Below are 14,029 nucleotides of genomic sequence, written 5' to 3' on the forward strand. Positions count from 1 at the left end.
TTACTAGCCTGGCGACATTACCACTGCGCAATCACCTCCCTGTCGCTCACATGTAAGATTTACTCCTAAGATTTAACCAATACTATTCTTTAGACAGCTGTTAAGAGGTTGGGAATATTTTAGAACAATTAGTTTTCCTGTTAGGAAGCATCTGGTCCTCACTTGGAATAGTTGATATAACAAACTCACTATGTAAAGAATCGGTGAACATGAAACCAAAATCTTTCTAATATATATGCAGCCATTTAATTATTTACAATACATTCAATAGATCTGAAGTGATGTCAATCACATCGTTAGATCAACATTTAATACTAAAGCTACTTATTTAAACATTTAGAATGACACTCATGCACGTAAACTGATGCTCGTGATGCTGCAATCGCATTAACCTGGATCAATGAAACAAGCTTCTTTTTGAAGTGACCTCATGAAATCACAATGGTAAGTTGGCAAGTACATATTCAGAATGAGTTCAGTTCAGAATTGACACGTTCTGGGCAGGAGCAGAGGCCCACCACAAAATCAGAACTGGCTTCTACAGAGAGGGCTTTATGCAAGTTTCACAGACTTCATGGTCTTTACATGAAGTCCACTGTTATTGAATAACACTTGCATATCAAACCAGTGTCTGGAAGCTTTGAATTATAATAACATCTAAGTTGTTGTACAGAAAAATGGTTCAGAACAATATCAGAAAATATCACAGATCAGTACATTATTACATACTGTCTGCTTGTGGTATTGCTGACTGTCACATGGTGAACATGGTATCAACAACACTGGTCAGATCTTGTCTGGAGTTTGGGTTCAGTTTCCAAAGGGAACAGTTCTATATCTATTATATTTAATTCTCATTCCAAACACTCAATTGGATCACCCAACCACCTTCTCAACTCAACGAAATATAGCCCAAGTTTATTCAATCACAGACACAGTGGCTACAAGAGTAGGTCAGAGGCTAGGGATACTGCGGCGGGTAACTCACCTCCTGACTCCCCAAAGCCTAACCACCATCTACAAGGCACAAGTCAGGAGTGTGATGGAATACTCCCCACTTGCCTGGATGGGTGCAGCTCCAACAACACTCAAGAAGCTTGACACCATCCAGGACAAAGCAGCCTGCTTGATTGGTACCACATTTACAAACATTCAATCCCTCCACCACTGACACTCAGTAGCAGCAGTGTGTACTATCTACAAGATGCACTGCAGCAATTTACCAAAGATCCTTAGATAACACCTTCCAGACCCACGGCCACTTCCATCTAGAAGGACAAGCGCAGCAGATAAATGGGAACACCACCACCTGCAAGTTCCCCTCCAAGCCACTCACCATCCTGATTTGGAAATATATTGCTGTTCCTTGGCAGTCGCTAGGTCAAGATCCTGGAATTCCCTCCCTAACGGCATTGTGGGTCAACCCACAGCACGTGGACTGCAGCGATTCAAGGCAGCAACTCACCAGCACCTTCCCAACGGCAACTAGGGATGGACAATAAATGCTGGCCAGCCAGCGACGCCCATGTCCCATGAATGAATTTTTTAAAATCTGCATTCATCATTTAACCCTTTTAGCTTTGACATAGTTTTGGAAAATCTACAGTGCACCCCCTTTCTGGGGCTGCTACATTCTTCCTGAACTTGCCTGAATGAGCACAGCTTCAACAATACCCAAGAAGCTCAACTTCATCCAGGACACTACATTCTGCACCCTCTCCTTTCCTCCTCTATGAACGGTATGCTTTGTATAGTGCGCAAGAAACAATACTTGTCACTGTATACTAATACATGTGACAATAATAAAACAACTCAAAGACAAAGCAGCTCATTTGATTGTCATTCCATCTACCACCTTTAAGATTAATTCCCTCCACTACCAACGCACAATGGCAGCAGTGTGTACCACCTACAGCATGCACTGCAGCAACTCATCCCTCAAAAAAGCCTTCCAAACCTGCAATCTCTACAAGCTAGGATAAGGGCAGCAGATGCATGTGAATACCACCGCCTGCAAGTTTCCCTCCAAACCATATACCATCCTGACTGACTTGGAACTATATCGCCATTCCTTCACAGCTGGCACGTCAAAATCCTGGAACTCCTTTGCTAACAGCAGTGTGTATGCACCTATAACACAGACTACAGCAGTTCAATACGGTAGCTCACCACCACTTATTCAAGGCAATATCAGTTTTATACTAAAAGGATCAGCATTAAAATACACAGCAGGGCATGAAGTTGTGGCACTTACATACCTTCAGTTAGAATCAATACAGTGCAGAAGGAGGCCATTCGGCCCATTGAGCCTGCACCACCGACAACAATCTCACCCAAATCCCATCCCCATGTATTTACCCTGCTAGTCCCCCGACACTAAGGGACAATTTACCATGGCCAATCAACCTAACCGGCACACCTTTCCGACTGTGGGAGGAAACCGGAGCACTTGGAGGAAACCCACGTGTACACAGGGAGAACATGCAAACTCCACACAGTCACTTGAGGCCGGAATTGAACCCGGATCCCTGGCGCTGAGGCAGCAGTGCTAACCACTGTGCTACCGTGCCGCCCACCTTATGTCAATTAAGGATGCCAGAAAAAGTTAGGACTTGTCAACGAGTGCAAGTGAATTTTTAAAGATGTGACAAATCTTAATTCCTGCTAAAACAACCTATTTCACTAAAAAATATTTTTTAATATGTAGAGTCTTACTCCTTCAAATTCTAACTGATGGAGGTATGAAAAATGTAAACAATCAGTCTCTCTTTTTTAATTTTTGCTTTTATCTCTCTTGCTTAATCTTATCTGCCATTGAATTAACTATTCTATTTATGGCTTACATTAGGCTCTATGTGCATCACTAAGGATTATTCAAAGCGACTGGTTAAGGTGGTTAACAATGTTACTTGTCTTGTTCACATATGTCCCATATCCCTTGTAGAGATATCTCTGATTTCTAATAACTGTAACTTACAGCACAAAAATCTACAGAAAGTCTGTGGGCAGGTGTTATCAACAAGCTGGCGCTATTAATTCACAACTAACCACAAAATCCACGCCAATAATTTGTTTTTGAGCCTGTATAATTTTAAGACTAAGCATGACACACTTATTTTTAAGTTCTTTTTCTGATATTTTGATGCATTTTTATATTTCCAATTCTCTTTATTGTTCCTAAAAATATTAACTAATGCATAGAAACATATATAGAAAATAGGAGTAGGCCATTTGGCCCTTTGAGCCTGCTCCGCCATTCATTTTGATCATGGCTGCTCAAATTCAGTACCTTGATCCCGCTTTCCCTCATATTCCTTGGATCGCTTTAACCCCGAGAGTTATATCTGATTCCTTCTTGAAATCACACAACGCTTGGGCTTCAATTACATTCTGTGGTAGTGAATTCCACAGATTCACCAGTCTCTGGGTGAAGAAATTTCTCCGTACTTCTGTCCTAAAAGGTCCTAATCCCTTATCCTCAAACTGCGACCCCCTGGTTCTGGACTCCTTCACCATCAGGAACATTCTTTTTGAATTTTGTGCATTTTATGAGTTTCTATGAGATCCCCTCTCGCTCTTCTGAACTTCAATTAATATAATCCTAACCAACTTAATCTCTCCTCTTATGACAGACCTGCCATCCCAGGAATCAGCCTGGTAAACCTTTGCTGTACTCACTCTATAGCAAAGACATATTTCCTCAGATGAGGACCTCAAAACTGCACACAATACTCCAGGTGGGGCCTCACAAATGCCCTTTACAATTGCAGGAAAACATCCCTATTCCTACACTCAAATCCTCTTGCTATGAAGACCAATATACCAGTTGCCACCTTTACTGCCTGTTGTACCTGTGTGCTTACTTTCAGCGACTGATGCACAAGGGCACCAAGGTCTGGCTGAGTATCCACCTCTCTCAATTTACACCCATTCAAATAATTTGCTTTCTTATTTTTACTACCATTTATCCACATTATACTACATCTGTCATGCATATGCCCACTCACTTAGCCTGTCAAAATCACGCTGAAGCATCTCTACATCCTCTTCACAGCTCATCCTCCCACCCAACTTTGTGTCATTTGCAAATCTGGAGATGATACATTTAGTTTCCTCATCCAAATCATTAATCTATAATGTGAACAATTGGGGTCCTAGCAAAGATCAATGTGCTATCCTACTAGTCAATGCCTACCAATTGTATTCCAACTCTTTGCTTTTTGTATGCTAACCAGTATGATGTTGTGGTACCATTCCAAAGGTGCACCAGCATTCTGATATTTCATTCAAATGCTTATTTTCTATGTGCACGTTTAAACAATAAGTGTCTAAGGGGAGGATGAGACATCCATGGTTGACGAGGGAAGTCAATGACTGCATAAAAGCTAAAGGAAAAGCATACAAAATGTCATGGATTAGTGGGAAGCCAGAGGATTGGGAAGCCTTTAAAAGCGAGCAGAGGACAACTAAAAAAGCAATAAGGGGAGAAAAGATGAGAAATGAGTGTAAGCTTGCTAGTAATATAAAAGAAGATAGGAAGAGGCTTTTTTCAATATATAAAAGGTAAGAGGCAAAAATAGACATTGGACTACTGGAGAAATAATAATAGGAAACAAAGAAATGGCAGAGGAACTGAATAGTTACTTTGCATCAGACTTCACAGTGGAAGACACCAGTGGGATGCCAGAGCTCCAGGAGAATCAGGGGGCACAGGTGAGTGCAGTGGCCATCACCAAGGAGAAGGTTCTGGGGAAACAGAGGTCTAAAGGTGGATAAGTCACCTGGACTGGATGGGATACACCCCTGGGTTCTAAAAGAGATAGCTGAGGAAATTGTGGAGGCATTGGTGGTGATCTTTCAGCCATCACTGGAGGTAGGGAGAGTCCCAGAGGACTGGAAAGTAGCTAATATAACACCATTGTTTAAGAAGGGAGGGAGGCAGCAGACAGGAAATTATAGGCCAGTTAGGCTGACTTCGGTCATTGACAAGATTTTAGAGTCCATTGTTAAAGATGAGATCGCGGAGTACTTGGAAGTGCATGATAAAATAGGACTGAGTCAGCACAGCTTCGTCAAGGGGAGGTCATGTCTGACAAATCTGTTAGAGTTTTTTGAGGAGGTAACAAGGAAGTTAGATAAAGGAGAACCAGTGGACGTGATTTATTTAGATTTCCAAAAGGCCTTTGACAAGGTGCCGCATAAGAGACTGTTAAATAAATTAAGAGCCCATGGTGTTAATGGTAAGATCCTGGAATGGATAGAGGATTGGCTGATTGGCAGAAGGCAGAGAGTGGGGATAAAAGGGTCTTTTTCAGGATGGTAGCTGGTGACTAGTGGTGTGCCTCAGGGGTCGATGCTGGGACCACAACTTTGCAACATTAATGATTTGGAAGAAGGAACTGAAGGCACTGTTGCTAAGTTTGCAGATGATACAAAGACATGTAGAGGGACAGGTAGTATTGAGGAAGCAGGGAGCCTGCAGAAGGACTTGGACAGGTTAGGAGAGTGGGCAAAAAAGTGGCAGATGGAATACAATGTGGAAAAGTGAGAGGTTATGCACTTTGGAAGGAGGAACATAGACAATTTTCTAAATGAGGAAATGCTTAGGAAATCAGAAACACAAAGGGACTTGGGAGTCCTCATTCAAGATTCTTAAGGTTAACGTGCAGGTTCAGTCGACAGTTAGGACGGCAAACGCAATGTTAGCATTCATGTCGAGAGGACTAGAATACAAGAGCAGGGATGCACTTCTGAGGCTGTATAAGGCTCTGGTCAGACCCCATTTGGAGTACTGTGAGCACTTTTGGGCCCCGTATCTAAGGAAGGACGTACTAGCCTTGGAAAGGATCCAGAGGAGGTTCACAAGAATGATCCCAGGAATGAAGAGCTTGTCGTATGAGGAACGGTTGAGGACTCTGGGTCCGTAGTTGTTGGAGTTTAGAAGGATGGGGCGGGGGGGGAATCTTATTGAAACTTACAGGATACTGCGAGGCCTGGATAGAGTGGACGTGGAGAGGATGTTTTCACTAGGAGGAAAAATTAGAACCAGAGGGCACAATTTCAGGCGAAAGGGACAATCCTTTAAAACAGAGAACAAAGAACAATACAGCACAGGAACAGGCCCTTCGGCCCTCCAAGCCCGCGCCGCTCCCCGGTCCAGGATTGAATCCTGAATCCAGGATCCCCGCCCAATTTTCCAGCCTATCTACATACTAATATCCTATCCACAGAGCTGTCCCTCACAGCTACGATGCTTTGTTCATCACAACCTATTAACTCACCCCTACCCCCCCATTCCAGACCATGTGATCTCCAGGGAGAGGCGAAAACCCAGAGTGAAAACCCCAGGGCCAAAATGGGGGGAAAAAAATCTGGGAAATTCCTCTCCGACCCCCTGAGGCGATCGAAACGAGTCCAGGAGATCACACTGGCCCTGATCGGAAAATGCTTCCCAACCCTATTCATTTCCACTTCCACGAACACCATATGAATTCCCTGCCCCCGAGACAGGTTCCCAACTATCCGCAGTCTCGCTCTGTACTGGCACCAGCAAGATGATCATAGAATGAAGCCTTGAAACGAGAAACAAAGAACAATTAGCCCGCGCCGCTCCCTGGTCCAAACTAGACCACTCTTTTGTATCCCTCCATTCCCACTCCGTTCATATAGCTGTCTAGATAAGTCTTAAACGTTCCCAGTGTGTCCGCCTCCACCACCTTGCCCGGCAACCCATTCCAGGCCCCCACGACCCTCTGTGTAAAATATGTCCTTCTGATATCTGTGTTAAACCTCCCCCCCTTCACCTTGAACCTATGACCCCTCGTGAACGTCACCACCGACCCGGGGAAAAGCTTCCCACCGTTCACCCTATCTATGCCTTTCATAATTTTATACACCTCTATTAAGTCTCCCCTCATCCTCCGTCTTTCCAAGGAGAACAACCCCAGTTTCCCCAATCTCTCCTCATAAACAAGCCCCTCCATACCAGGCAACATCCTGGTAAACCTCCTCTGTACTCTCTCCAAAGCCTCCACGTCCTTCTGGTAGTGTGGCGACCAGAACTGGACGCAGTATTCCAAATGTGGCCGAACCAACGTTCTATACATCTGCAACATCAGACCCCAACTTTTATACTCTATGCCCCGTCCTATAAAGGCAAGCATGCCATATGCCTTCTTCACCACCTTCTCCACCTGTGACGTCACCTTCAAAGATCTGTGGACTTGCACACCCAGGTCCCTCTGCGTCTCTACACCCTTTATGGTTCTTCCATTTATCGTGTAGCTCCTCCCTACATTATTCCCACCAAAATGCATCACTTCGCATTTATCAGGATTGAACTCCATCTGCCATTTCTTTGCCCAAATTTCCAGCCTATCTATATCCTTCTGTAGCCTCTGACAATGTTCCTCACTATCTGCAAGTCCTGCCAGTTTTGTGTCGTCCGCAAACTTACTGATCACCCCAGTTACTCCTTCTTCCAGATCATTTATATAAATCACAAAAAGCAGAGGTCCCAATACAGAGCCCTGCGGTACACCACTAGTCACAGGCCTCCAGCCGGAAAAAGACCCTTCCACTACCACCCTCTGTCTTCTGTGACCAAGCCAGTTCTCCACCCATCTAGCCACCTCCCCCTTTATCCCATGAGATCCAACCTTTTTCACTAGCCTACCACGAGGGACTTTGTCAAACGCTTTACTAAAGTCCATATTGACAACATCCACGGCCTTTCCTTCGTCAACCATTTTGGTCACTTCTTCAAAAAACACCACCAGGTTAGTGAGGCATGACCTCCCTCTCACAAAACCATGCTGACTATCGTTAATGAGATGAGGAGAAATTTCTTTAGTCAGAGAATGTTAAATCTGTGGAACTTTTTAACTGCAGAAGGTTGTGGAGGCCAGGTCATTGAGTCTCTTTAAGACTGAGATAGATAGGTTCTTGATTAATAAGGGGACCAGGGTTATGGGGAAAAGGCAGGAGAATGGGGATGAGAAAAATATCAGCCATGATCGAATGACGGAGCAGACTCGAAGGGCTGAGTGGCCTAATTCTGCTCCTCTGTCTTATGATCTACAAGCTATTTACCTACAGAAGGTATCAAAGAATAATTTGATCTTGTTTTCATTTGATGTCCAGAAATAGGCACTTTAAAGCAAAAGTCAGCACACAGCAATGAGAGTCAGAAACTGTTTAATTTTGGCCTTTCCTACACCAGAAACAATACTTTATGCAATCCAGATTGACTTATACTAATACAAGAGGCAAGGTATTGAATGAAAAAGTTTTCTTGCCACAGGCTTACTGACGCACAATACTGAGCTATCACGAAACACCAGTGAATCTCAAAATTGTTGCAATGAATTGTAAGATTTAAATATATGATTACTGTTTGGTGGAATGTAGAAGATCCATATTTCATTTTTAAAGGCACACATTACTACAACACATTTTTGTTGTTTGCCCTTACTGACCTATTGATATGTCAGCTTCCAGATCGTCCTCAGGTCCTTCAGTGGGATGTGACTCTATCTCTGGCTCAGTGGCTGGTGGAGGTGGAGGTGGAGGTGGAGGTAGAGGTCCAGATGTGACAGACTGCTTCAGAGTAAAGTTGCTCAGTTCGTCCTCCCAGCTATGCGGAGTAGACACGGCCTCTGACTCAAGATCCCCGCTGTATGTGCTTCCCTGGTCTGAAAGGAGAACCATATTTATTCAAAGTGACAATGTTTTCAATTTTACCAAATGACCTAACCTCAAGGAGAAAAAAAATGCACGTTTACAGCCCTTAAGATCTGGTTCACTTTTGGTACACTAACTGTAATGGACATTGTTCGAAGGTAGAGCAAAGCTCAAGTAGCAACCCTGATGTCAAAAGATCACAATGGCAAGACCAATTTTGACAGTATCAGGCAGGAACTTTCAAAAGTTAATTGGGGGAGTCTGTGGGGAGGCAAAGGGATGTCTGCTGAGTGGGAGGCTTTCAAAGGTGTGTTAACCAGGTTTCAGGATAAGCACATTCCTCAGTGAAAGGCAAGGCTGGTAGAAGTAGGGAACCCTGGATGACTCGGGATATTGAGGCCCTGGTCAAGGAGGAGGAGGCACATGACATGCATTGACAGCTGGGATCAAGTGAATCCCTTGAAGAGTATTGGGGGCGCAGGGTAGGAGTAGAGTTGAGAGAGAAATTAGGAGGGTAAAAAGGGGACACGAAATTGTTTTGGCAGATAAGCCAAAGGAGAATCCAAAGAGCTTCTACAAATACACGAAGGCCAAAAGAGTAACGAGTGAGACAGTAGGGCCTCTTAAGGATCAACAAAGTCATCGATGTGCAGATCCACAAGAGATGGGTGAGATCCGAAATGAATATCTGTCATCAGTATTTACTGTTGAGGAAAGCATGGATGTTAGGGAACTGGGGGAAATAAATAGTGATGTCTTGAGGAGTGTACATATTACAGAGGTGGTGGTGCTGGAAGTTTTAAAGCGCATCAAGATAAATAAATCCCCGGGACCTGGTGAAGTGTATCCTAGGACATTGTGGGAGGCTGGGGAGGAAATTGCAGATCCCCTAACAGAGATATTTGAATCAGTGATAGTCACAGGCGGAGCGCCTGAAGATTGGAGGGTGGCAAATGTTGTGCCTTTGTTTAAAAAGGGCTGCAGGGAAAAGCCTGGAACTACAGGCCGGTGAGCCTCACATCTGTGGTAGGTAAGTTGTTGGAAGATATTTTGAGACACAGAATCTACAGGCATTTAGAGACACAAGGACTGATATGGGACAGTCAGCATGGCTTTGTAAGTGGAAAATCATGTCTCACAAATTTGATTGAGTTTTTTGAAGGGGTTATCAAGAAGGTAGATGAGGGCAGTGCAGTTGACGTTGTCCACATGGACTTTAGCAAGGCCTTTGACAAGGTACCACATGGTAGGTTGTTGCACAAGGTTAAATCTCACGGGATGCAGGGTGAGGTAGATAAATGGATACAAAATTGGCTTGACGACAGAAGCCAGAGGGTGGTTGCAGAGGGTTGTTTTTCAAACTGGAGACTTGTGTGTGCCTCAGGGATCGGTGCTGGGTCCACTGTTATTTGTCATTTATATTAATGATTTGGATGAGAATATAGGAGGTATGGTTAGTAAGTTTGCAGATGACACCAAGATTGGTGGCATAGCGGACAGTGAAGAAGGTTATCTTGAATTGCAACGGGATCTTGATCAATTAGGCCAGTGGGCTGACGAATGGCAGATGGAGTTTAATTTAGCTAAATGCGAGGTGATGCATTTTGGTAGATTGAACCAGGGCAGGACTTACTCAGTTAATGGTAGGGCATTGCGGAGAGTTACAGAACAAAGAGTGGTGAAGGAGGCATTCAGCATGCTTGGTTTCATATTGGTCAGAACATTGAATACAGGAGTTGGGACGTCTTGTTGAAGTTGTACAAGACATTGGTAAGGCCACACTTGGAATATTGTGTACAGTTCTGGTCACCCTATTATAGAAAGGACATTATTAAACTAGGAGTGCAGAAGAGATTTGCTAGGATGCTACCGGAACTTGAGGGTTTGAGTTATAAGGAGAGGCTGGATGGACTGGGACTTTTTTCTCTGGAGCGTAGAAGGCTGAGGGGTGATCTGATAGAGGTCTATAAAATAATGAGGGGCATAGATCAGCTAGATAGTCAATATCTTTTCCTAAAGGTAGGGGAGTCTAAAACTAGAGGGGACAGATTTAAGGTGAGGGGGGAGAGCATCAAAAGGGTTCAGAGTGGCAATTTTTTCACACAGAGGATGGTGAGTATCTGGAACAAGCTGCCAGAGGTAGCAGTCGAGGTAGTACAATTTTGTCTTTTAAAAAGCGTTTAGACAGTTACATGGGTAATATGGGTATAAAGAATATGGATCAAATGAGGGCAATTGGGACTAGCTTAGGGGTTTAAAAAAGGGTGGCATGGACAAGTTGGGCCAAAGGGCCTGTTTCCATGCTGTAAACCTCTGACACAGTGAGTTATCTGAGGTACCATTGTTGTTTGTGGATGAATAAGGTCAATCTAAATGTCAGAAATGCAGCAAACTTAACTATCACCAAATATATAAAAATTGGAGATGCAGGTAAGAACATCTACAAGTGAGGATACAGTAAGATTACACACGGCATTGGTGGTAGGTGGTAACCCAATAAATTGCCTGTGTCGCACATTGAACAAAAAGCAGTGCAACATAAATACGTGCAGCCAACTGAGAGACTCAGTGATAATTAAGCTGCAAAAAGCTGTGTTTTCTGAATTTTAAATTTCCTTTCTTCCTTCAGTATTATATGCAGACATGTAGGCAAACAATCTACTCCCAAAATTGGTGCCTGTATCCTGTTCTTGCACTAAGTCACGCTTGCCACTGGTCTCCACTATAATTGTTCAATACTAGTTTCCCCAAATTCCCCCAAAACTCCATCTTCAAATCCATGCTTGTCTGTGTCCCACTCCATCTCTACTGTTCCCTCCAGCCTCATGCCTTTGCCTGCACTAACATGAACCTTCTTGGAAGTCCATTTTCTCAACCAAACTTTATTTCTTCTAATCTTACACCAGTTTTTTGCCCATTCCTTTATTGCCTTTTACCTCTCCCCTTTGTAAAATACATTAGAACACAGTTTATATTTAAATGCAAGCTACTTTTGTCGTAGATTACTATCATACCATAATGTTTGCTTCACTCCCACTGACTTCAATAAGGCTGGAGATTAATTTCTCGCACCCAAATGTCTGTGCACTCCCATTACCGACCTCTGGCTATGTGACTATCAGAAACCAAGAGTTAAAAGAAAGTTTTTACTAAACTATTTAAAAAAGATAAGCTTCTTCAGCTCTCTCAATGCAATAGAAAATAAAAAAATAGTACTTCTTTGGAATAGCTTTGAATGGATGATACAAGCAATCATTCTCCAACGCAAGTATCGGAGAGATGAATTAGAAACTGGAAATTGCATTTCTGATCTATACCAACCACCATGTGACACTGTTTTCTCTTTTTCCTCCTCTTCTGCAATCATTGCAGCCATTGTTAGAAGATCTGCTTCAAAGGGATTTGAGGGAATCTTCTCCTTTATTTCCTGGATTGTTTCAATTATTCTGTCTGCACTGTCCAGTGTTGTTGGAATGAACATCGGTACTGGGAGCTGAAATGCAAGGGATTTTTTTAAAAAAATGAGTATTGGACTAGAGTTTCATTTTTGTCATTTGGCCAAGGGTTTCACACACCCAATTTTTAGTCCATGGATTTCAACAGAACAAAAATCAGGCAGTTTCAATGAGCAATCGCTGATCCGTTCCACCATTCAAGTAAACATCTACCCCATGAAGTACTCATTGTACTTTGGCAATTACAAGAGACGGAAATGCTATAAGGAACAGTTACAAGGTATTTAACTTTATCCATCAAATTCTGTTGTTAAATTACTAGATGTGCCAAGTTTTATTTCTAAATATTTCCAGATCTGATTTTATCCATTCTCGTATCATATCAAGTGTGGCACATTGAAGTCTCAAGAAAGCACTATTAGAAGTTCCATCAGTAATACATGATGCTGTATTAAGATCAGATTTGATCAGAGTCCCGATTCTGTATAATTTGGTCTCATATTTACGACATGTCCATAATGCTCAGGAGACCATCTCAATCAATCAAATAATAGCAGAAGATTGATACTCCAATTGTAAGTCATGATTGTTTTATTATTCAGTGAAATAGTCAACTCTTTCACTGAATAAAACTGATCAGTGCATTTGATTATCCAGAATTGATCACCCAGGAAAAATGCAGGTATCCTTGGAGGCACTTTCATGCTAACTAGGACGAAGTACTTGTATTAATAACTTTAAAAATCCACAAAACTTTGCACTGTAATAGGAATAGGCCATTTATTCTTTTTTAATTTGCTCATGGAATGTGGATGTCTCTGGCTGGGCCAGCATTTATTGCCCATCCTTGAGGGCATTTAAGAGTCAACTACATTGCTGTGGGTCTGGAGTCACATGTAGGCCAGACAGGCAAGAATGGCAGATTTCCTTCCCTAAAGGACATTTGTGAATCAGATGGATTTTTATGACAATCGACAATGGTTTCATGGTCGTTAGATTTTTAATTCCAGATTTTTATTGAATTCAAATTTCACCATCTACCATGATGGGATTTAAATTCAGGTCCTCAGCGATTACCCTGGGTCTCTTACTAGTCCAGTGACAATACCAATACACCACTGCCTCCCCAGACCTTCGAGCCTGTTCTGCCATTTAATAAGATCATGACTGATATAACACTTCTCAAGTCCACTTTCCTGCCTTAACTCCGGAACCCTAAATTCCCCTCCTTATTAAAAACCTATCAATCTCAGCCTTGAAAATGGTGGAGGACTCAGCCTCCACAGCTTCCTTAGGCAAAGAATTCCAAACATTCACCACTCTTCGAAGAAATTCTTCCCCAAATTCTTCTTAAACGAGCACCCCTTATTCTGCGATTATGGTTTCTATTCCTACACTCTCACGAGTGGGAAGAATTTCCCAACATTTCCTTTGTCATAATGCCCAAGAATCTTGTCTGTTTCAATTATAATCACCTCTCATTCTTCTGAACTCCAAGGCGTACAGACCCAACCAGTTTAATCGTTTCTCATATGGCACTCTCCCCATACCCGGGATCATTCTAATAAACCTTCTTTGTACTGCCTCCAATGATAAAAATCTTTCCTCAAAAAGGGAGACCAAAACTGTACACAGTATTTTAAATGCAGCCTCATTGTACAGTTATAGTAACATCTCTTACTTTTATACTCCAGTCTCATTGCAATAAAAGCTAGCATTTCATTTGCCTTTCCTATAACCTCTGCACCTGTATGCTGGCTTTCTGAGTTTGATGATGAAGGGCTTCCAAGTTCCTTTGTGCTACAACTTCTGCAGTCTCTCTCCATTTAATAATCTGCCTTCTCATTCTTTCTTCCAAAATGAACAATCTCACATTTACCCACATTGAATTC

General features: G+C 42.7%; 1 protein-coding gene across 6 annotated transcripts in view; it reads right to left on the reverse strand.

The window, feature by feature from the left end:
* Nucleotides 1-14,029, reverse strand: part of LOC144509240 (zinc finger MYM-type protein 4-like) — a 179,740-nt gene that overhangs the window by 13,812 nt on the left and 151,899 nt on the right. For all 6 annotated transcript variants that reach the window (XM_078237797.1, XM_078237800.1, XM_078237799.1 and 3 more), the window contains 2 exons: nucleotides 12,004-12,175; nucleotides 8,478-8,693 (listed from right to left, as the gene is read on the reverse strand). In XM_078237797.1, coding sequence (XP_078093923.1) covers nucleotides 8,478-8,693; nucleotides 12,004-12,175 — 388 coding nt within the window. The remainder of the gene's footprint in view (nucleotides 1-8,477; nucleotides 8,694-12,003; nucleotides 12,176-14,029) is intronic.

This window comes from Mustelus asterias, chromosome 21 (assembly GCF_964213995.1).
Source record: "Mustelus asterias chromosome 21, sMusAst1.hap1.1, whole genome shotgun sequence".
NCBI lineage: Eukaryota > Metazoa > Chordata > Chondrichthyes > Carcharhiniformes > Triakidae > Mustelus > Mustelus asterias.